The sequence below is a fragment of the Pleurodeles waltl genome, chromosome 3_1, assembly GCF_031143425.1.
Source record: "Pleurodeles waltl isolate 20211129_DDA chromosome 3_1, aPleWal1.hap1.20221129, whole genome shotgun sequence".
NCBI classification, from domain to species: domain Eukaryota; kingdom Metazoa; phylum Chordata; class Amphibia; order Caudata; family Salamandridae; genus Pleurodeles; species Pleurodeles waltl.
Genome location: NC_090440.1, coordinates 1787371584 through 1787396280, shown reverse-complemented (window position 1 = coordinate 1787396280; position 24697 = coordinate 1787371584). Strand labels below are relative to the sequence as shown.

Below are 24697 nucleotides of genomic sequence, written 5' to 3'. Positions count from 1 at the left end.
CTTTTAGAGCCATCACATACAGAGGAATAATCAACCGTGCTGAAAAAGGTTGATGTCAATCCGCTGCTCCTATAGGATCACAACCCATATAGCCAGAATCTGTGTGAATACTCGTGTAGCCACGTCAGTCTGAAAGAAAAGATTCTGAATTGTAAATGAAAATGTATGCTGGTACGTCTCCGATATCTTAATGGTTCTTGCTGGATTGGGGCAGGTTCATTAAGATAATCTAGATCCAAAGACACTAGGAATTCCACAAAGAGAATTGGAAGGAGAATTTGTAGAAGGTGAAGTTAGAAGCCTCAACGAAATGGTTCACTCCCTTTGGTTGATGCATTTCGCACCACAAAGAAATTATTTCAAGTAAATACCTTGTTCATGCTCCTTCTGAGTAACCTAGATAATGGCCATCCTCAGCTGGTCCTCCACACACAGCCTCCCTCCTGAGTGCATCTAGGGGTTAAGACATTGTCAGTACCAATGACTCTGAGGAAGGTGTTTAAAAACCTTGTTTTCGGACTCTTGCATGCAATCTTCAATATCCATACTTCTGATACAACCAGAGTCCAATGTGATAGAAAGTGCTGCACATGGTTGGATTAACCTCACAAACAATTAATTGCTTAGGGCTGCGTTACAGTCAATAGTTTTTTCTTAGCCTTCTTTCTCTCATAGCAGCCTCCTCTCACTCACTGCTCATCTTAGATTTGTAATCACTCTTCTGCATATGTGTAATCAAAAACATATCTGAGGAAATATTCCTCCCTTACCTGGTTCTTAAGCACATCTTATCTACCAAATGGATGAGTCAGAATGCCAGTTTGTCTCAACCAGGCCCGTAGGATGAATGCCTAGCATAGAGGATGGCTCTAACAACTCAATCTTGTATAGCGGTCTCTGATGTTTTAGATCTCTGGCCCTGTTGAACTGTAGATCGCGTGCCAACCTGACCTTTACAGTTGTGCATCCTCTGGAGATGTGTGCCAGGCAAGGGAATTCCTTGTGAAGAACCAGTGAAATCCACTGCACCTATTCATGCATGCCTAGTGAACATGTCTTCTGGAATCTGCAGTGACCACTCATTTGTACACTTTTGATATTGCCTTGATATAGAACTATGGGGCCTGTTGGAGTGAGAAAATAAATAGAGGACCTGTGGTTATGATAGTAATTTATATGGCTGGTATTTTGAAAGTGCGTAGTTATATTTTTTATTTTTATTTTTTTGTGTCTGGAGAACGGGGTGTGAGAAGTGTGGATTGTGGTTAAGGTCTGGGACAAGGAATGGAAGAAAAGACAATGGCCACAGTTGAAAGGAATATTAGGACTGTGAAACGTATAGAAAGAGGCAAGTCCTGCAAACACCCAGGGCACTGAATTAGAGAGGTAGCTATGCTATTGGTATTTGTGTAGTGTACCGTCTCCTGTTGCTTTTTTGTTTTGCATAATTTTGGTTGGACCTGATATTCCACACCAACATTTTCGACTGCAGAGTTCTGTCCTAATCATGATGATGCTTGTAGCATGTTGTGACCCATATATAGGACTGAGCTGTGTGACTCTGCCTGTTGTCAGGTTGATTGTTGAATCTTTATGCAGAGCCTCACTGTATTCCTTTTGGACCAACAGCATGTGATGGGAATATGCTAAGATGCTACTAGTGTCAGAGAAACCGAAGACAGGGCTTTACAATTGCTAAAACAGCAGGCTGTTTATTAATCTGCCATTTTTGGACTTCTTAACTGTAGATGTAGGCACCTTTATGGTGTCTGTGAATTATTAATGGCGAAAGGTCAGTTTAATGTGTTTTATTTATGAATTGTTTATCTATAATGTGACAGAACAGTCCATGTGAACTGAAACAGCTGAGCAGTTGAGTTTTGTGTACCAATGCTAACTAAATTTGAAAGAACCATATACAAAGCAAATTGGAAAGGCACAGACACGGTGAATCATAAAGGGGATAAGGGGAAAGAATAAAGTGGACATCTTTTAGGTATATATCGTAACAACAGAGCACAAAGCACTACTAATCATTTACTAGATTAGACGTCTGTTCCAAAATGATGTAACTCAATAGCATCACTCGTTCTCAAGAGAGAAGACCACAAACGTTACATGCCTAATGGGCCACCACTTTCATGCCTCTGGGGCACGGCAATGGTGACTCTGAACCTCCCAGACAATCCACATGTACACTTTGTAGATATGGTGCAGGACACGGAAGCTGTGGCTACACTTGTCATTCGGTCTGGCCTGGACACAGAGGGACTCTGTAGAACATGCTATGGCTCAGTCAGTGGCAATTATACGCTACGTTTGTCTGAGAAATTCTGGATACTCCACTGACATCTAGGCGATCCTCTAGGATTTCCCCTTTTGTAGCTGCAGGTGCTTGTGGTGGCGGTTTGAAATGTGGCCCAAGGGGGAGTGGCAGTTAAGTCTTCCTCCCCATCCTATCCTCCATTTTGACACCCCCTCCTTCCAGGAACCGACACGGATAGTCTGCAACATTATTACTACTCTCCAGTGTAAGCCGGATTTCGAACCGAAAGGGCTGAAGGGCAAGGAACCAACTAAAAATCCGGGGATTGTTCCTTTTATTCCAACTCTTCCACATGAGGGGCATGTTGTCTGTGTACAAAAGGGTTTACCTTCTAGATAATAGTGCAATTTGTAGATGGTCCACTTGACAGCAAGGCACTCTCTCTCGACCACTGGGCATTTCTACTCTCTAGGAAACAACTTACGACTAATGAGTAAAACTGGCAATTCAGCCACTCTTTATTACATCGGAGGAATCAATGTGGGGAATGAATTCCTTCCTGAAGTTGGATGAGTTCAATATAGGGCTAGAACATATAGCCAGTTTGAATTTCTCAAAGGCTTCAAAGAGCTTATTGGAAGGTTCTTGGAAGCCATGATTCTAGGAGTTCTTTTTTAGTAAGTCTGTTAAAGGGCTGGCAATGTCCGAACAGTGAGAAATATTTTTTTTTGTAGTATTTAATATCTTACTGTTGAGAATTAGTGAATCAGATCTTGGGTTGGATCAGATCTCACACACTCTGTTGCAACTCATTTTTTTAATAAAAGTGCCTCTTAAACATATCAGTCTTGTGTTTGATTTATGTAATGTGTTCTGTTTAATGTGCTCTGTTGCATGTTAGAGTGTGGTGTTTCTTTCAAGTAACATAGCTGGAACACATATTGGACGGGTAATCTAGCTATTCATGAAAGGAGGCAAGAGGAGTGTGCCCAAAGATGCATATATAAATTCAAGAAAGTATCAGTGATGGCTGTAGTACACCTAAAACAGTAAGAATAAATCATCACAGTGAAGAACAAGTTACTTACCTTCGGTATCACCTTATCGGGCAGAGACACAGACTAGCCACAGATTCCCTTATCTTGGAATTCTCCTCCAGGCATCAGACTGGATCCGGAAACTTTTCTTCAGCAGTACCTCTGTGCGTCGCTGGAGGGCATCAAGCGACTCCACAGCAACGTCGTCCCCGGACATGACGTCAGCGGAGACCATATATTCCCCTCCTCCGATGCGTGGACAGCAGTTTCTTCGGTGACTTGAAGCCGCAGACCAACGCGGAGACACAGAGAAACTGGCAATGGAAGAGAAAACCAGTGCAATAGTGTATATGCCAACCAGAAGAGAAAGAGATGTCATGAGACATAGTAGAACAACAAAACACCCAAAACCACTGTAAGCAAGATTGACGAGTACACAGTTCGCAAGCAGGGAGGATGGATGGGTCGATAAGGAATCTGCAGCTAGTCTGTGTCTCTATCAGATAAGGCGTCACCAAAGGTAAGTAACTTGTTCATCTGATAGAGACAACTAGCCGCAGATTCCTTATCTTGAATAATATAGCCAAGCAATCCCAACCAATGGCTGAGAGATGGGAACGGACCACACCAGTCTCGCAAGAACAATCCGGTAACACAAAGGAAGAACCAGGCTCGAGACAGAGTGGCGAGAGAAAAATAGAAACGATTTATACAAGACAAATGAACTGCAGTATCACTGGGTTAAAGCAAAGGGAGGGCTGGGTAGGAAACAATCCCCACCGGAGGCTAGGCAGCAACCCCACACCCCCCACACCCACCCCCACCAAGGCCACCCTCAAAGGGAAGGTACACTGGAAACAAACCAGCAAAAGGAGGAAAGGACACCCATAAGGGGTACAAGAACGGCACACATACACGTGAAACAAATGTGTAAAAGCAGCAAAGTAGAAAGACTAGCACATATGTAACATATAACAAACTCACAGGCAGACGGAGAAAGAACTCCAGTCAGAGAAGTAAATGAAGACCGGCTGGTGGGCTCGGATGGCGCAGAGAAACAGCACCTTGCCCAAAAGGGACAAAAATGTTGGGAAGGACCAAGAAGGCCTTGCACAAGTGCAAAGTATATAGACATACACCAGGCAGGGTAATGAGAGGATAGGAACGAGAGAGAACACTGAAGGAGAACCGGAATGCCAAGGTAAAGGATGCAGAGGGTTCAGTGGGAACACAGAGCAAACATGTAGGCAAGAATTCCAGCCGACAGGGAAATTGGAGGCAGAATAAGCAAGGCAAAGAACTGTGCAGTATGAAGCACAAAGTACAACAGAAGGAGCAGACTAAAATGTAAGAGCGGTGGCGAGACGCAAACCCCTGGAGAGGGATAGCCTACTACACCAAAACAGTAGACCTAGCCACCAAGCTACAGTTCCATAAAGTTACAAGCACACCAATTATGTTACCCTGCAAAGAAGATAAGGGGGGAAAATATGGCATGTGAGACCTGTGAAGTGAGAAAAGGCCAAAAGGAGTGAGGGTCTGAGAATAGGACCTAGAGGATGAGAAAAGAAATGGGAAGACCACCACAGCATATGCCAAGGATAAAAGACAGGAAACAGGCAAGGTGTCAAGAACACCACCAGTAAGAACAAACCCCAAATCCATCTGGAGGCAGAAGGACTGAGGATGGTGGAGAAATCAGTGACCAAGTAGTCAAAACCACTAGGGAAGAAACCCTAGAAGCATGCCCAGAAGGGAACCAACACAGGAGATCGGCGAATAACAAACGAGGGAAGGAGCTCCGACATCGGACCCAAAAGGTATGACACCTCCCTGGACATCACAACGAAACAACGAAGGCTTGGAACTAAAAGGGCACCAAGCAAGGCGGAAACCCAGCGCAAGACAGAAGTGGAAGTAACACCATACCCCACCTAGTGAAGTGTGGGGGAGATGAAAGAGAAAGTGGTGCCAGGAATGAAATCTAAGAATGAAGGACATCACAGTGAAGGTGAAGAAGAGGAACCACACGACCTCCAGAAGAAGGAGTACGACAAAAGATCCACAAAATCATGTGGAAAATAAAGTAAGAACCCGGGAACAATAGCACGGGGAGGGACCAGCGTAGGATCGGGAAGAAACATGAGCAACAGCGAACACCAAGTCCTGCAGCCCCTGACAGAAGTACGGAGCCTGTACCACTGGAAGCAGAAGACCATAGTAGACGAGAAACAGAAAATGGAACATGGAAAAGAAACCTCCCAAAGGGATCTAGACGGAAATAACCTACAAAAGTAGGCAAAAATTGGCTCAGAAAGTAGTACACAAATATATATCCACATGGGGAATAAAACAGAGAAATCCATGAAACCGCATCCACTACCAAAAGCTCAAAGAGTGAATGTCCAACTCAATCTCTTAGCAACAGAGATGGAGGGTACAATGTCCGGGTGAATGCATGGATAGGCAGTAGGGCAAGTACGCTCAACAGAAAGAAACCCACGAACCGTGGTAGAAAAAGCCCAGGTATCGGGCCAGATGAGAAAAGAGCACTCTGTCAGTCTCAAAAGTAGGGACACACCAATTATGGAGAAGCTTCGCACAAGGGAGACAAAAGGGAGAGGTGAAACTCAGCAAGAAACTCACAAAGGACCGTACTATGATGGCAGTGGAAGCAAACACATGAACAAAGGAGGCTGCACCAGCCGAGGCTCTAGAAATGCTCTGGAACCACTGCTCTGCTGAAAGGAGCAAGGAGCAACATAAAAGAAAGGAGCTGTGCGCACCAATGGAAGCGCAACAAAATCCAATGAGGCTGTCAAAAGCGCAACCCAAAAATGACTTCACAAGGAACAACACCAGTAGAAGTAATATAGTCCCCATCGGGGAAAAGAACTCCAGTCTCCCGTGTGACAGACGGGGATACAGACCACTATACTAATGAGGAGCACTACAATAGACAAGGGGAGAGAATGCACCCACTTGAGAGGAACATGACAGTCTCCAGAAAGTCGCAACAGACAAGGACGTGCGATAGAAGAGGAAGGCTACTAGTCCCTACCATGAGAATCACGGAAACAAAGCAAGGCAGAATCTGCATGTGCCCCAAAAAGCGACTTGCCATCAAATGGCATTTCAAGTAGAGCATCTCTCACTGGAGATGAGAAGTTGGAAGCCGCTAACCAAGCCCTAGCGATGTATGGCAACAGAAGCAGCCATGATCCGGCCAATGGAATCGGTAGAATCCATACCGGAGCAAACTGCAAGGTGAGCAGCCAGTTGACCATCTTAGATCAAAGACATCAGAGCAGGGCAAACATCATCAAAAAGAGATGGGAGTAAATGTTCCACAGAGTCCCAAAGAGCATGGGAAAGCGGGCCAACACACAGGAAGTGTTGATGGAACGAAAAGCCACACTAGAAGAGGAGAAAGTACGCCTGCCAGCAGCATCCAGCTGCAGAGAATCCCTGTGCGGTAGAGTAGGTGGAACCTGTTCGAGTAGGAACCCCGAAAAAAGTTTGAGTAACAAACCCCCGAAGGGTAGGGTGCTGGCGAAGACACAAAGCGTCTGACTGTGCAGCCACTTAGAAGGATGACGTAGAGAGCCTCGCAAAAAGGCAGAACTGGTTCGGTGTCAGATTGATCCGGGGTAAAAGATAACAAGGGATCAATAGACAATTGCACCATAGGACAGCCGCCTCAAAACATCAGTGAATGTAGTGCTGGTTTCCGTCACCAAGCATGGGGACGAGAGCAGGCTAGATGCTTGGGAGGAGTCTAGACCACTACCATGTTCCAAATCAAGCACCCAATCCGATGATGAACCTGGAATGGGCCCCAGAAGGGTAGCAGGAGGAAGTGCAAGGGGGTTCAAAAGTGGGCCCAGCACAGAATCCCCATGTAAAGTCCCCGGTGCCGCTGCCGGCATCGTTGTCAACCGACGTCGAGTGGGGGAAGCTTCCTCAGAAGCGGCATCGTCCGACTCTGGAGAAATCAAGACAGGTCCAAAACCGCAGAGTGGGGCGTTGGGACAAAAGGATCAGGCGCCGACCCAACGCCGGAGTTGGATTCAAGACTCTAAGCAGGCAAAAAGGTGGAAACCGCTGGCGAAGACCCTGCCAATACACTCACCACCTCCATAGGCCCCGAAAGAGCTCCAGAGGGAGGGGAAGGAAAGAATAGAATGAAGTGACATATAATAACATTTGGTCCATAGTCGGGAAACGGCAGAAAAGATGGGGTCGACACGGACTCCACTGGAGGAGAACGCGGAGACAGAGATGCCGAAGAGCGTGCAGGTGCCTGGGAAGACCTACCTGGAGATGTCAAAGAAGCAGCCGAGGTCGACGGAATTCTGCGAGAATGACTCCTGGAGCGCTCCCAGGACCGCTAAGACGAAGAAGGACTGCGACGCCGGTGTGAACAGGACCTGTCCGCCCGCCCGTGCTGAAAGGAGCTTCATACGACGCTCCCTCAAAGACTTCGTCTTCAGAATATGGCAGGCGTTGCAGTAGTTGGCATCATGATGAGATCCCAGACACCACAAACAGATAGAATGAGGATCCGTGGCCGGCATCTGCTGGGAACAGGATCCACAGGGCTTAAACCCAGAAGGCATGTACACTATTTACTGAGATGGATGTTTTATTTTAAACAAAATACCCCAAGTCGAGTAGAAAATGCCAAAGGGCCCGAGGTACTATGATACACCGTATCCGCATTGCTGTGTGGAAAAGAAGAAACTGACCTCAGCGAGTCGGAGGAGGGTATATATGGACTCCGCTGACGTCATTTTCGGAGACGACATCGTTGCGGAGTCGTTCAACGCCTTCTACCAATGTGCAGAGGTACTGCTGAAGAAACGTTTCCGGATCCAGTCTGATGTCTGGGGGAGAATTCTAAATGAAGGAATCTGCGGCTAGTTGTCTCTATCAGATCATGAGAATTATTTGCACCATCCACACTAGCAGCTACGAGGCTGTATTGCGAAGTTAGATAATTTTATAACAGTGTACTGTGTACCAGTGTTAATGATTGAAATGAATAGATATTAAAAAGAATGATAAGTCAGAGCAGGACATTAGTGTCAGGAGGTCAACAACAATCGCAGCCATTATATCAAAGATGTTAAAATGTCAAATGACTGACTACTTCAAACCTGGAGAACTAAGTCAAATAGCACAGGGAGTTATAACTGTCTTACCTTATGTAATAGTAGGCTTTTCTAAAGTTCTTGTCCAAAATTGCTGCTGAAAGTCCAAAGTACTCTAGCTCTTTGCGCTTTGGCCGGTCATCATAAAAGGAATAATACTCCAGAGAGGAGTCCACAAGCAGTTCAGCTTCATTGTATCGGGACAAATCACATAAAGCATACACAGCTTTCAAGAGGAGACCCCACCAGTCATCCTTGGACAGAACACTTGTAAGCACTGCAAAAATTGCTAAGAAAACAAATATTAAAAAAAGAACCAGGTAAAATTAGAAATCGAACTTGTGCTTGTAAAACAAATCTTCACAAGATTAATACATCTGTTACAAAGATTGTTGTGGACTCTATGAATGGGTTGGTGGTTTACAGTCTTGTTGAGCATCCGAAGGGTATTTAAACAGCTATCGCAAAAAAAAAAAAAAAATTAAAAAATTAGGACACTGATGCAGGAGGGGCAAGGTTAAACACTACATACTCAAGATACCATAGAAAAGTGGCGTTGCCAGGCTTATTTATGAATGTTCAACTTTCAGAAATGCAAGATACTGTAAAACTACAGCAAGATGGCCTGGAAATATCCTAGAATGATTTTTAAAACTTGAAGATATGTTTCTCAGTCCCTTGCTGAACCAATGTGTTTCTGGTAAATTACTTTTTCCTCCGCCCACAAAGATTGAATCAGAGTGCATTAAGCAATATGGATTCTCATGAACTTTTTGAGTTGCTGACTTTTCGTCACAGGTAAACATTTTGCTTTAGGTGGGCATGTTTTATTAGCCTTTATTCCCAATACGTCATGACCTGTGAATATGGGGGCATCTCTAATGATTTCCTTCAATCTTTCAATTTAGTCTGAAAGATGAATGTCCTTCACTGCTGGCATTTCCACTTGAATAACTTAGTTCTCCCAACGGTTAGGGCAGCAACGTTCGACGGATTGCTAAAGTCTGTGTTTTTGTTATCAGAGAAGTCCTTTACACAAAGCATTTTTTGGCCTTGTTCAGCTTAGGAATTTTATGTCACTAATTGTTTTGCAATTGCAGGTTGAATCTTATTTTTAAGTATTGTTATGACAGGAAAGTTGGGCAAGGCTTTCACTGACTTTATTCTCTGCAGGAAAGTTTAAAGAATCAAGATGGTCTGAGTAGTGCAACTTGCTCTATGGTGGACTTGCAAATGAACTTTTAATATTAGAAACCTTAACAAACTCTAGTTTTAATGTCTTAAGTTTGTTTTGACGGTACTTCACAAGCACTGCCAGTTCCACATAAGTCAGTGTTCCCTTCTGCTCTCACTATTATTAGCTATTCTCAGATTGAACATATTTTGGCTCCAGGGTATCCACAAAGCTATCTGGGACTGTTTGAGCAGGGATATCTCGAGCACTCACCTTCCTTCAGCAGTGCTTAATGGGAAGGCATTGAATAACCTGTACTTGCTGCACAAGATTGGAGGGTGGCAGAGAAAATCATAGTTAAATGGAATGTCTCAATCCTCTCTGTGTCCTTTTTCCTTTTGTCCACAAAGACTGGATTTGCTACCTTCTTTAAATATAGCTGTGACATAAGTAGGGAAACACCCCATTCCCTCTCCAACCAAGAGGAATTTCCAGTTAATTCTTATCTTGCATCCCAAATGTCCTCTAAGCACTCGCTTCTTTAGAAACATGAAGTCCTTTTGAGGAATACTGGATTAGAATAGATAATCTTTTTCTGCATAAAGACACAGAGAATTATAAATGTAGAGATTAATTAAGAATGTTGACAGACCTGAAGCCATAAAAACAAAAACAGGTGTGCCCAAAACAAAGGCATAGGGCCTCATTACAACCCTGTTGGTCTTATGACCTCCAGTGTCGCGGTGGAGGACGGACCTCCTCCATTGTGTCAGGCAGAGTTCCATATTACGACCGCCCTGGTAGCACTGCAGTCGGACCGCCACCACTGCTAGTTTTCATCTACATGACTGTCTGGCGGTGCTGGGTGGGGGGTCTTAATCTGCCAGGGCAACGCTGCAAGCAGCGCCACCATGGGGATTACAACCCCCTTCTTCACCAGCAGTTTAATGGTGGTAACCCCGCCAGTGGGAAACTCGTAATGGTCCCAACGGGGAGGCTGACACACTGGCGGTAACCTACCCGTCAGGACTTCAGCAGACTGACTTTTCTGTGCCCCACAGTGTTTATTAAACATGAAATTGCATTAATATGATAATACTCTCCTGATGCTGCGCATCTGCCCCAAATCATTAAGGGCTTGAGTATCTCACCCTTAAGATAATGCTTAAATATCAAATAAAATATTAATGGTAGTAAACCTTTTAACTATTTCCTGTGCTTTTCTTGGTGACACTTTTTTATGACACGCAAGCTGACTCAAGGTTGATATCAAGTCTCTGTGGCCTCAAAAGCTCAAGTCAAATACTCGCACTGCTGCTAGTCTTAAATCACTGTGCACAGAAAGAGTATCTGATCACAGGCCGTTGTTGCATAATTTTTTATTTTTTATTTAAATAGTATTATGCTGGGGTTGTAAACATAAATTAATGATGGGAACTTCCTTTCAGTTTAATAATACAAATATGACACAGCTACATTATCAGTCCAATAATGAATAAATTCCTACCTTTTGCATCACAATTTGCAGTCTCTTGGTCATCACTGTCTGAAATCTTATCCCTGGAAACCTTCAAAAGGTGAAGATGCCTTTCTCCAGATTTGGAACTAGATATCAAGCAAACCTGAGCTCTGTTCATTGCAACCTAAACGCAGAAAGGTGAAAGGTAAGCAAATGAAATTAGTTTTTGTTACCATTTTTCATTGCAAACGAATGGTTAGTTTAAAATAAGTCAATGTTTCATAATTTCACAGAAGAGTGGCAATACATACATTACCTGCATCAGTGAGCAATTCAATTTGAGCTGATGCTTTACACAAACCCTGGAGCAATTAAGTACATCTTTGCTATATTGTGTCCTACACTGTATGATACAGGATTACAGTAAAAAGGCATGGTGATACAAATGGTGCACTTACACAAAGTATAAATATGATTGAAATTGGGTAGGTACACATAAATTAATCTAACAAAGACACTGGGTTGTCTTTTCAACCTACTATATCTCTCCGAACAGTGCACTGCAATAGCACGCAAGACACTGTGAGATTAGCTTATTTCAAAACCAAGAAATTTCCAGGAAAGACCTGAATCACACGGTTACACCAAATTCAGGTTGTGTTGTTGAGAACATCAGGTGATTGCTGCTCCTGATCATAGCTATTAATCAACTCTGTGCTCCTAATCACATGTATTAAAAGCTAAACACATGGGTCATACAGTATAACTATATATAATTATTAGGCGAGCACAGGTTTAAGCACAAGGCAGCTGTACACTGGATGAGCATTTTGATCACAAGGAACTCTTTGTTCCTCTGTTATGATGGCATAGGAAAACAAAAATCACATTGTAAAGAGTTTTAATTATTTATCTTCTGTCTCTTTCACAGGACTAAAGATACATGTGAAAAATAAACTTTAGTGAAGTGTGTAGTGTAAAAAATGGATAGTTCAATCTCTAAAATATCAAAATAAGAAACTATTCTAAATATTGTATCTCGATTTACTGGTGACTGCAGCTAATTAATTTGCATCCTGTAATGAGGTAAAAGGCCACACCCAAATTGGCACAATTTGTGGTAGCGTGTAGATGGGAACTAAAGATCTTTGTGGGAGACAGCTCACAAAAGAATGAGTAAAATCTGCAATGAAACACTTTTGTATTAAATACTCTTCAAGTTTTAAGATTGTACTACAGAATACCAAAGGCAGAATTACTGATGGGACAAAATATTGTTACAAGAGGGACAAATGATCAAAGCGGTAAGAGCACAGAGGAAAGTAAGGTTTCACTATTCTTAACTCCACATCTACGCACCTTGAAGATCCATAGATCAGCAAGGCACATATCTGGAATTAAGTATAGAAATTCTACATTAACCTACCTTTTGATATAATGTCCCTAGATATTCTTATCATGGTATACGGTCCCTTTGACATTTTGCCTTGACTATTTAATCACATTTTATGCACAGAAAACTGGGCTACATTACTGCATTCCTTGAAGAAAATGTTTACCACTGTTCTCCCAATGTTGTAGAAAAAAATCTTTATCTTGGTAAACTCGGATCTGTGGGTCGCTGATAAAAAGATAACAAACGTCCGACCGAATAGAAATTGTGGAGACACTAGGTTTTTGCAACAGCCTGAAGGCCCACAAAACACTGACATAAACAAACGTTACATCCAGCCCCTCTAGAATTTCTACAACTTTTACTCTATAAACCAGTACCTCAATAGGGGAAGAACCATCACCCACTCCCCCAGTAGTCTAATTCACATCACCTAAAAAAAAAAAAAAAAAGAGAGAGAAGGTGAAATGCTAAGTTCCCTGTTCACTGGATTTGTTGATATTCCAGGTGTAAATATGGTTCCTCTCTGCAGTAACCCTCATCTGAGGTGCTGGGCCTTCCACACCACAACTCTCTACTTTTGACTCTTAACTTTCTTTCCTTTATTTAAAATTACAGATCCCTGCAGCTTCTTTCTACTGGCCTCAGTCTTTTCACTTACTACTCAATGAGTTAGAGGAAATTACTTGATCAATTCCTTCCCTTTTAACGTATAGCAACAACATGAATGACCAAGTTCAAAATTCAGGATTCAGAGGCAAATCTTTATGCATCAATGACCTAGCACTAAGTGGATGAAGGTGCTCTTGATCCTTAATGTCAATCCCTGTAAAATCGAAATCCAGCAGAGGACGGACTAAGACAGGACACAAAGAAACACTGCCTTTAAAATAAACAGACTTTAATCAAGCTCTGGCTTAGCCACCACGAAAAAAAAAAATCTAATCTAAATGAACATTATTCCCACTCACTACATTCCTACATCTCAATCATCCGTCTTAAAAAACATACCCTATATTTAGACACAACATTGTGCATGCACTGAGGTATAAGCTCAGGTTATGTGTATATAAACCACTGTTTTTGGTCTGCAACCATGCACACGGGGGACCAAGCACTGGGTGCCGTCCAAGGCCAGGCTTCGTGTGCCGCACATTGACACATAACCCACTGCACACAGCCTTCTGCTGTGCACAGCTGGGATAGCTGCCCAAGTTCATATAACCCACTTCTGCCATCCGTCACGCACAGTGAGCACGAGTGTATGGTATGGGCGAAGAGAACATGCAAGGTCCTGCCCCAGCATCCAAGTGCAAATAATCTAAAGTGCTAAGGTGCTCACTAAGCACAGAGTAGATGTTTTGCCTAATTGCCCACTTATTGTACTGCACACCCAATTTAACCACCCTGAGCTGCACTGATCTTTTTTTTTTTATTTATTTTTTTACATTTTGTTATACGTTTGGCTTGAATTACCAATTTTTCAACTAAGAAAATACTTTTTTCAAATTTAAGTTACTTTTCTACTTATCATAAGCACCCGTATCATTCTCTCTGCCTAAAAAAAAATACTGTTTCTCACCATGAGTTGCCAATAGTCCTTTTACTCTACAAACTGATATTTTCTTCTTCATAGCAAATGGAATTCCTGTAGCTCTGGATACCGCTTTCTTACCCTGTGCACTTCAATGATCCAATCCAACTGTCCACCCACATTCCCACAAACTTTTTTTCTACAACCTGAATTTGACCCAATTCAAGGTAAAATCATATCTCTAGAGTATTATTTAAATGACAGAATTAATGACAATTACAACAGCTTTTTGGAAAACAAATATCTCAAAAACCACTTAACATTTCAGTCAAAAATAATTCACAGCTGCCAGGATCTGCTAAATGATCATGGACTTGCAATGAAAATTGTGATTTTACAACCGTCTAAGAATCTCTCACAACTGCAAACACAAAATGTGATTTAATGCTAAATCAGAATCAACACTGCCTAATCTTTACTTTATAGTTCACTCACCTTTAAAAGCATTGCCAGCATTGTGAGTAATGTGTCAACATAATCATATCTTCTGCCTTGTGAGAAAAGCAAAGTAGATCGATGAAGTAACAGCTTTAATTCCTAAATGAGAAAAGAGATCTCTATGAATACACACGGCTTCTCTTCGTGACAGCAACCTTTAATGCAAAGAAGAATCATTACTAATACTGTACCTTTTTTATATAATGGTTTCGTGATTATGATTCTGTTAATTATGTTGCACAGAACTATAAACATCTAGAACTCTACAATAACTTGGAGTTTCATGCTGCAAGTCAATTTTCAAAAAGCAGCAAGTAAAATTAATACTGGAAGCTAAACCTGCAATGAAGACTGCTCTAAAAAGAGGCACAAAGGGCAGTAGTAGCAGAGCCACAGTGTATTCATAGCTTTGCTGTGGGTACAATAGAAAGGCACTATCTCTGCCTGTGTGATAAATGGCAGATAGGCTACTTTTCCATCTGGTGCTGTTTTTTTTTTAGTCTAAACCTGCCTCTTCAATATCCTGCATTTCATTCTTTTTCCCAATACACATTCTTGTTAAGACTCTGTGATGCAGTTCACACCAGTGCCACTACAACCCTGCAACTGGATTGACTGTGCTAATGGAGGCTATAATCTGTATCAGTCACATCCCCTCCCCCCCAAAAGAACAAGTTACTTACCTTCAGCAGTGCTCTTTCTGGTGGATACTATATTTAGTAGCAGATTCCTCACCTTGTGAATACTCCCAGGAGCCTGTGATTTTTATCTGCAATTCCCTCACACATTGGTAGGTGGCATGTGGCTCACATGCCGGGTTCATCCTACCTCAGAAGTAAAGTTGGGGCCACATATTACTGCTATCCTTGCTAATCAGTATCCTTATCATATATGTCCTTCTGTTGGACGTGGAGCCTTGCGTAAATCGGATTCAACAGTGTGCATATTTCTAATATGGAACTTTTTAGATACAGAAAAACGTCCATTAGAAAGAGAGTTATAGAAGGTAAGTAACTTGTCTTTCTGATTGATACTTGTAACCATATATTCCTCACCTTGGGAATAGATAAAGCAGTATTCTTCCAGGTGGTGGGTCTGTGAAATGGCTCAGATCAATGTCCTGCAGGGCCGAAGGGACAAAATGTCCCTCCTGCCTGACCTGCCTATCCAAACAATAGTGCTTTGTGAACCTGTGAACAAACAGACGTAGCAGCCTGGTGGAGGGCCAAGACCGGTACTCCACCCACCAGTGGAGTGGTAGCAGCCTTGGCTCTGGAAGAATGAGCCTGAAAATCTCCCAAAGGCTTTTTTGTTAGCTAATCCATAGCAGACCTAGATGCGAAACACAATCATTGTAGAAAGTGCCTCTTTTAGTACTGCTTAGCCCTATGTCACAGCGAACCCACAATTGGTGTGAACGATATAAAAGTTCAGTACTCTCTTTGCTTCAAAACTATTGCATTTCTTCTCCTGCTTGGTTGGGTGAAGTAGAAGTTTGGGAAAAACGCTGCCTTAGTCCTCAGCACTAGTTTTGTGTCGAAAAAAGGTAATCTACAGTTGCTAGATGGATAATGCTTGTAACTCACTCACGTGACGAGCTGGCGTGATCGTTCTGAGGAACAATGTTTTCAAGGTTAACAGTCTTGGATGGCAGCTGTGCAATGGTTCAAATGGGATACACACCAAGAATGTAAGTATCAAATTACGGTCCCAAGTTACAGCATGACAAACGTTTTGGCACAAGCATGTGGGTAAGCCCTTTTTAGAAAGCGTTTCACATGTATGACTCAACATTGATATTTTAACTTATAGGCTCTTACGGATATCTTCCTATGCAATAAGCTACATATAAACCCAAATTGCTGACAGCAAATTTGTACAATTTATTGCGGAGTAAAATTATAAAAAGATATATTTAAAAAAAAAAAAAAAGTGTATCACAACGCTGATTTAATCAGACACAGCTAATGAGGTACACTTAAGAAAAAAAAAAAAAAAGGCCAATCAGTTACCTTTAACAGTAGATAAAGCAATGACTTGCTAGACTAAGGATAGAGAAAAAAGTAAAACATCAGGCAACTGGACTTGCAAAGGCTGGATATACAAAAATCAGATGCTCATGGACAGAAGGTCTGCATACCACACTGTCCTTTATGAATCAGGAGCCACTAGGATGAATTAGGGCCAGTTGCTCCAGATATTTTCAGAACAGAGAAATAAGAGGCAGTAGGAGTACTGGAGTCGAGAGCTCCACTCCACATGAAAGGCATCTCTGAGGGAGAACTGCTTTAGGAACTCCAACACACAAAGCTTTGTACATTGCGCATTCTCAGCGGTGGCAAAAATATCCAGCTAGGGTTCTCTCCTTTGCTGGACCACACCCTTTGCCAGCTCCGAGTGTAGTTGCCATTTGTGATCTGCTAAAAAATGCTGACTGAGTTTGCCTGCCCTGAAGATCTTACCAGGTACGACCAAGCCTTCATGGACCAGCCAGTTCCAGAGGAGTCGAGCTTCCTGACACAGCACCCATGACCATACCCTGTCCTGCTTAATGCAGTACCTCATGGTGGTGGTGGTGGTGGTGGTGTTGAGGGCCTATGCCTGTCTCCTCCTACACCTGAGGGAACGCTTTTAGTGTCAAGTGAATTGCCCACAACTCCAAAAGATTTATGTGGAAGCCATTCGGTGCCACAGAGCAGAGTCCTTTGATCTCCCCCTCTACCAGATGACCTCCCCAACCCAGCACTCATGCATCCATCACAAATGTTTGTTTCAGGTGGGGCAAAAGAGGAATCTGCCAATGGTCCAACTGCAATCCAGCAGCCAGCACAGTAGGTATGTTGCAGTCTCCTCCAACACCAAGATGGAATGTGACAGGTTCCTAAGGTGTTGAGCCCACTGAGACTTCATTTCCCACTGCAGATCCCGCCTGTAACACCTGGCGTGATCCACTAGCAGGTTGCATTAGGCTAAAGAGACCAAGAAGTTCCACAGCTGCTCTTACGGAGACCCAGGTCAAAGGTTGAAACATCAGTATCATAGCCCAAATGCCTTGGACTCGTTGAGGCAGATGGAAGGCTTGAAACACCACCACACCAAGGAAGGTTCTGATGAAAGGGAGACTTTGGGTAGGAGTTAGGCATGACTTTGGCACACTGATAAAAATCTTAAGGATGTTATAAAATTAGCAGTCACCTGGATGATCCATGACAGTTTAGGGAGAGCCTACCTTCAGCAACCAGTCACTGAGGTATGGGAAAGACTGGTATTCCCAACCTCCGAAGATGGGCAGCAACCTCCTGTAGGAGGCTGGCCTGGTTAGTAGTGGGTACCAAAGGTACTTACACTGTATACCAGGTCCAGTTATCCCTCATTAGTGAGATCTGGTCAGTGTCTAGAAGCCAGGCTCTCTAGCGGTAGTGTGGGCGAGCAACCAAGGCCTACCTAGCAGTCATGCAATACCACTGTAGTCACACAGTACTTACACCCATGAAAGAAAATACTCACTGTTATAAAGGTACTTTATTTTGGTGTCACAAATGCCAAAAATACCTTAGAGACTATACTCCCTTAGGAGGTAAGTAATATACACAGTATATACACACTAGAATGCAGAAATAGCTGTAAGAACAGTTACAAAACAGTGCAAATAGTGAAAATTACAAAAGATAGCAATGGGCCTAGGGAGAACACAAACAAACCATATACTAAAATAGTGGAATGCAAAAGTCGGCTTCCCACCTAGGCAAGTGTAGTGTGTAGAGGGGCGCTAGGAGTGTAGGAAAACACCAAAGGTAAGTAACAGAACCCACCCCAGAGCCCAGGAAAGCAGGAGTAAATCACAGTAAGTTTCCTAGAACACAAAGAACACATGATAGAAGATTTTGCAAGAACCAGAAAAGACTGCAAGACACCAATAATGGATTCCTGGACCTGAAGACCTGTGGAAGAAGGGGACTAAGTCCAAGAAGTACTGAAGAGCCCAGGGAGAATGAGAGCCCCTGCTAACCCGGATGATGGTGCAAAAAAAGAACCACCAGTGAAGAAGAACAGTCAGTACTGCACCCAAGAAGGCGGATGCGGGTTCCTGGTGGGTCAGATGTCCCACGCCAGACAGATGACTGCAGTCTGGCATGCGTCGCTGGATTCTGCCAGCAAGCCTTGGCACACACCAAGCACACGGTTAGTGAAAAATGGCGCTGCCCGGGACCAGGTGGCCTCTACCTAGGAAGGGGAGGCAGAGGTGGCTCTCAGTAACTGAGAGAGCCCTCAGAAGACCAGGCAGCCCGCACAAGAGTCCCACAGTACGGGGACAAAGAAGGTGCAAATGGAGGCCCATGCAGCACTACACAAAGGGATCCCACGCCGCAGGCGAAACACTCAGGAAGCTGTGCGTCACAGGATAGAGTGTTGGGGACCGGAGTTGTGCTGTGCACGAAGAACTTGGAAGGCCACAAACAAGCCTTGGCAACTGCAAAACATGCAGGGCATGGGGGTACTCTCTTGCGTGGGGAGGCAAGCTCTTACCTCCACCAAAGTTGGACAGCTGGACCTTAGGACCGCCAGGACTACTTCAGTCCACCATCCGTGCTGCTGGATCCACGCACTTCGCAGAAGAGGGGATCCACGTCACTGGTCGAGACTGCAGAGGGGTGCCTACTGAAGCAGGGAAGTGACTCCTTCACTTCAAGGGAGATTCCTTCGTTCTTCTGGTGCAGGCTGAAGATAGGCAGTCCTCGGAGGATACACGACCTGGAAACAGTTGCAGTTGCTGGCAGGAGCTGAAGATACAATGTTGCAGAAGTCACCTTTGCTACTTTGTTCCAGTTTGTAGAGTCCCTGGAGGGTCCAGGTGCAGTTTCGTTGGTAGAAGGTGAAGTAAAGGATGCAGAGGATTCCTGCTGGAGTCTTGCAATCCGAATTTGAGGAAACATCCAGAACAAAAACCCTAAGTAGCCCGGAAAGGGGGATTGGTCAGTGCAGGAAAATGCCTCTCATGGCATGGTTACCCCCTAACTTTTTGCCTTTTGTTAATGCTAGTTATGATTGAAAGTGTGCTGGGACCCTGCTAACCAGGCCCCAGCACTAGTGTTCTTTCCCTAAACTGTACTTTGTCTCTAGAACTGGCACATCCCTGGCACACAGATAAGTCCCTTGTAAATGGTACCGCTGGTGCCAAGGGTCCTGTTGCCAGGGAAGCTCTCTAAGGGCCATCCTGGGGACCCCTCACTCAGCACATGCACACTACCTCGCAGCATGTGTGTGCTGGTGGGGAGAACATGCCTAAGCCCACAACCCACTGCCTGTGGCATAGGTAAGTCACCCCTCTAGCAGGCCTTATAGCCCTAAGGCAGGGTGCACTATACCGCAGGTGAGGGCATAGTTGCATGAGCACTCTGCCCCTATAGTGTCTAAGCCAAATCTTAGACATTGTAAGTGCAAAGTAGCCATACGAGTATATGGTCTGGAAGTCTGTCAAATACGAACCCCACACTTCCATAATGGCTACACTGAATTCTGGGAAGTTTGGTATCAAACTTCTCAGCACAATAAATGCACACTGATGCCAGTGTGGGATTTATTCAAAAATGCACACAGAGGGCATCTTAGAGATGCCCCCTGTATACCAGTCCAACTCCTAGTGTTAGGCAGACCAGTTTCTGCCAGCCTGCCACATCCAGACAGGTTTCTGGCCACATGGGGTGAGTGCCTTTGTCACTGTGGCCAGGAACAAAGCCTGCACTGGGTGGAGGTGCTTCACACCTCCACCCGACAGGAATTGTAACACCTGCCGGTGAGCCTCAAAGGCTCAAGCCTGGTGTTACAGCACCTCAGAGCACTCCAGTTAGTGGAGATGCTCGTCCCTCCGGACACAGCCCCCACTTTTGGCAGCAAGTCCAGAGGAGATAATGAGAAAAAGGAGGAGGAGTCACCCACCAGTCAGGACAGGCCCTAAGGTGTCCTGAGCTGAGGTGACCCCTGCCTTAAGAAATCCTCCATTTTGTTTTGGAGGATTCCCCCAATAGGATTAGGGATGTGCCCCCCCTCCCCACAGGGAGGAGGCACAAAGAGGGTGTAGCCACCCTCCAGCACAGCAGCCATTGGCTACTGCCCTCCAGCCCTAAACACACCCCTAAATTCAGTATTTAAGGGTGACCCTGAACCCAGGAAATCAGATTCCCGCAACCTGAAGAAAGAAGAGGGACAGCTGACCTGAAAGCCCCGCAGAGACGACAACTGACTTTGCCCCAGCCCTACCGGCCTGTCTCCAGACTCTGAGAACCTGCACAGCAACGCATCCAGCGGGACCAGCGACCTCTGAGGACTCAGAAGACTCGACTGTACCTAAAGGACCAAGAAACTCCAGAGGACAGCGGCTCTGTCCAACACTGCAACAAAGAAACCATCTTTAAAGAAGACTCTAGCCTCACTTCTGGAAGCGTGAGTCTTCACACTCTGCACCCGACGCCTCCGGCTCGTGTCCAGAAGAACCAACACCGCAGAGAGGACCCCCAGGCAACTCCAATGACGTGGACACCCTGAGTCCCTGCACCCCCACAGCGACGCATGCAGAGAGGATCCAGAGGCTCCCCCTGACCGCGACTGCCCAGTAACTAAGGAACCCGACCCTGGAAGAAGCATTGCACTGCACTCGCAGCCCCCAGGACCGAGAGGAACCAACTACCGGTGCAGGAGTGACCAGCAGGCGGCCCTCATCCCAGGCCAGTCGGTGGCTGGTCTGAGAACCCACCTGTGCCCTGCCTGAATTGCTAGTGTGACCTCCGGGTCTCTCCATTGTTTCCTATCTACAATCTGACACCTACGTTGCACACTGCACCCAGCCGCCCCAGTGCCGCTGAGGGTGTATTTTGTGTGCCTGTTTGGGGACCCCCACAGTGCTCTACAAAACCCCCCTGGTGTGCTTCCCGAGGACGCAGGTACTTACCTGATAGCAGACTGGAACCAGAGCACCCCTGTTCTCCTAAGGCACCTATGCTATTTGGGCCCTACTTTGGCCTCTGCACCTGACCGGCCCTGTGTTGCTGGGTGCTTGGGGTTGACTTGAACCCTCAACGGGGGGCTGCCTATGCCCCAGAGACTGAACTTTTAAGTGCTTTACTTACCTGAGAAACTAACCAATACTTACCTCCCCCGGGAACTGTTTATTTTTGCACTGTGTCCACTTTTAAAATAGCTTATTGCCATTTTTGCCAAAACTGTGTACATTACTGTTTTAATTCAAAGTTCCATACTTACCTGTGTGAAGTACCTTACAATTTATGTACTTACCTAAATTCTGAATCTTGTGGTTATAAAATAAATTAAGAAAAGAAGAACAACTATTGGCCTGGAGTTAAGTCTTTGAGTGTGTGTTCTCATTTATTGCCAGTGTGTGTACAACAAATACTTAACACTACCCTCTGAAAAGCCTACTGATCGACCACACTACCACAAAATAGAGCATTAGTATTATCTAATTTTGCCACTATCAACCTCTAGGGGGAACCCTTGGACTCTGTGCACACTATCTCTCACTTTGAGATAGTATATATAGAGCCAACTTCCTACAGTCAGCTACACAGTTAAGCACTGTAAGGAAATGCCTCCTTGGCGTGGTTACCCCCTGACTTTTTGCCTTTGCTGATGCCAAGTTATGATTTGAAAGTGTGCTGAGGCCTACTAACCAGGCCCCAGCACCAGTGTTCTTTCCCTAAACCTGTAGTTTTGTTTCCACAATTGGCACACCCTGGCATCCAGGTAAGTCCCTTGTAACTGGTACCCCTGGTACCAAGGGCCCTGATGCCAGGGAAGGTCTTATGCCACCCTGGGGACCCCTCACTCAGCACAGACACACTGCTTGCCAGCTTGTGTGTGCTGGTGGGGAGAAAATGACTAAGTCGACATGGCACTCCCCTCAGGGTGCCATGCCAACCTCACACTGCCTATGGCATAGATAAGTCACCCCTCTAGCAGGCCTTACAGCCCTAAGGCAGGGTGCACTATACCATAGGTGAGGGCATAAGTGCATGAGCACTATGCCCCTACAGTGTCTAAGCAAAACCTTAGACATTGTAAGTGCAGGGTAGCCATAAGAGTACATGGTCTGGGAGTCTGTCATACACAAACTCCACAGCACCATAATGGCTACACTGAAAACTGGGAAGTTTGGTATCAAACTTCTCAGCACAATAAAGGCACACTGATGCCAGTGTACAGTTTATTGTGAAATACACCCCAGAGGGCATCTTAGAGATTCCCCCTGAAAACATACCCGACTTACCAGCCTGCCACACACCAGACATGTTGCTGGCCACATGGGGAGAGTGCCTTTGTCACTCTGTGGCTAGTAACAAAGCCTGTACTGGGTGGAGGTGCTTCTCACTTCCCCCTGCAGGAACTGTAACACCTGGCGGTGAGCCTTAAAGGCTCACCCCCTTTGTTACAGCACCCCAGGGCACTCCAGCTAGTGGAGTTGCCCGCCCCCTTCGGCCACGGCCCCACTTTTGGCGGCAAGGCCAGAGGAGATAGTGAGAAAAACAAGGAGGGGTCACTGGCCAGTCAGGACAGCCCCTAAGGTGTCCTGAGCTGAGGTGACTCTGACTTTCAGAAATCCTCCATCTTGGAGATGGAGGATTTTCCCTAATAGGATTAGGGATGTGCCCCCCTCCCCTCAGGGAGGAGGCACAAAGAGGGTGTATCCACCCTCAGGGCTAGTAGCTAATGGCTACTAACCCCCCAGACCCAAGCACACCCCTAAATTGAGTATTTACGGGCTCCCAGAACCTAGCAAGATAGATTCCTGCAACCTAAGACGAAGAAGGACTGCTGACCGGAAAGCCCTGCAGAGAAGACGGAGACACCCACTGCTTTGGCCCCAGCTCTACCGGCCTGTCTCCCCACTTCAAGAAAAACTGCAACTGCGACGCGTTCCACAGTGTCCAGCGAACTCTGAAGCCTCAGAGGACTACCCTGCATCTAAAAGGACCAAGAACTCCTGAGGACAGTTGCTCCGCTCCAAAGAAGAAACATCTTTGCAACAAAGAAGCAACTTTTAAAGACAACACGTTTCCTGCCAGAAGCGTGAGACTTTGCACTCTGCACCCGACACCCCCGGCTCGACCTGCGGAGAAACAACACTACAGGGAGGACTCCCCGGCGACTGCAAGCCCGTAAGTAGCCAGAGTTGACCCCCCTGGCCCCCCAAAGCGACGCCTGCAGAGAGAATCCAGAGGATCCCCCCTGACCGCGACTGCCTGCTTCAAAAAACCCGACGCCTGGTAAAGACACTGCACCCGCTGCCCCCAGGACCTGAAGTAGCCGACATCCAGTGCAGAAGCGACCCTCAGGTGGCCCTCTCCCTTGCCCAGGTGGTGGCTACCCCGAGGAGCACCCCCTTGCCTGCCTGCTTCGCTGAGGAGACCCCTGGGTCTCCCATTGAATCCTATTGCAAACCCGACGCCTGTTTGCACACTGCACCCAGCCGCCCCCGTGCCGCTGAGGGTGTACTTTTTGTGCTGACTTGTGTCCCCCCCGGTGCCCTACAAAACCCCCCTGGTCTGCCCCCTGAAGACGTGGGTACTTACCTGCTGGCAGACTGGAACCGGGGCACCCCCTTCTCCATTGAAGCCTATGCGTTTTGGGCACCACTTTGACCTCTGCACCTGACCGGCCCTGAGCTGCTGGTGTGGTAACTTTGGGGTTGCTCTGAATCCCTAACGGTGGGCTACCTTGGACCCAACTTTGAACCCTGTAGGGGGTTTACTTACCTGCAAAACTAACAAACACTTACCTCCCCCATGAACTGTTGAAAATTGCACTGTCTAGTTTTAAAATAGCTTATTGCCATTTTTGTGAAAACTGTACATGCTATGTTGCTAATTCAAAGTTCCTAAAGTTCCTAAGTGAAATACCTTTCATTTGAAGTATTACTTGTAAATCTTGAACCTGTGGTTCTTAAAATAAACTAAGAAAAGATATTTTTCTATACAAAAACCTACTTGGCTGGAATTGTCATTGAGTGTGTGTTCCTCATTTATTGCCTGTGTGTGTACAACAAATGCTTAACACTACCTTCTGATAAGCCTACTGCTCGACCACACTACCACAAAATAGAGCATTAGAATTATCACTTTTTGCCACTATCTTACCTCTAAGGGGAACCCTTGGACTCTGTGCATGCTAT

General features: G+C 45.2%; 1 protein-coding gene across 1 annotated transcript in view; it reads right to left on the bottom strand.

Moving 5' to 3' along the window:
• Window positions 1-24697, bottom strand: part of GTF3C3 (general transcription factor IIIC subunit 3) — a 222279-nt gene that overhangs the window by 77073 nt on the left and 120509 nt on the right. The window contains exons 12-14 of the mRNA XM_069225852.1: window positions 14512-14613; window positions 11138-11273; window positions 8508-8745 (exon numbers count right to left, since the gene is read on the bottom strand). Coding sequence (XP_069081953.1) covers window positions 8508-8745; window positions 11138-11273; window positions 14512-14613 — 476 coding nt within the window. The remainder of the gene's footprint in view (window positions 1-8507; window positions 8746-11137; window positions 11274-14511; window positions 14614-24697) is intronic.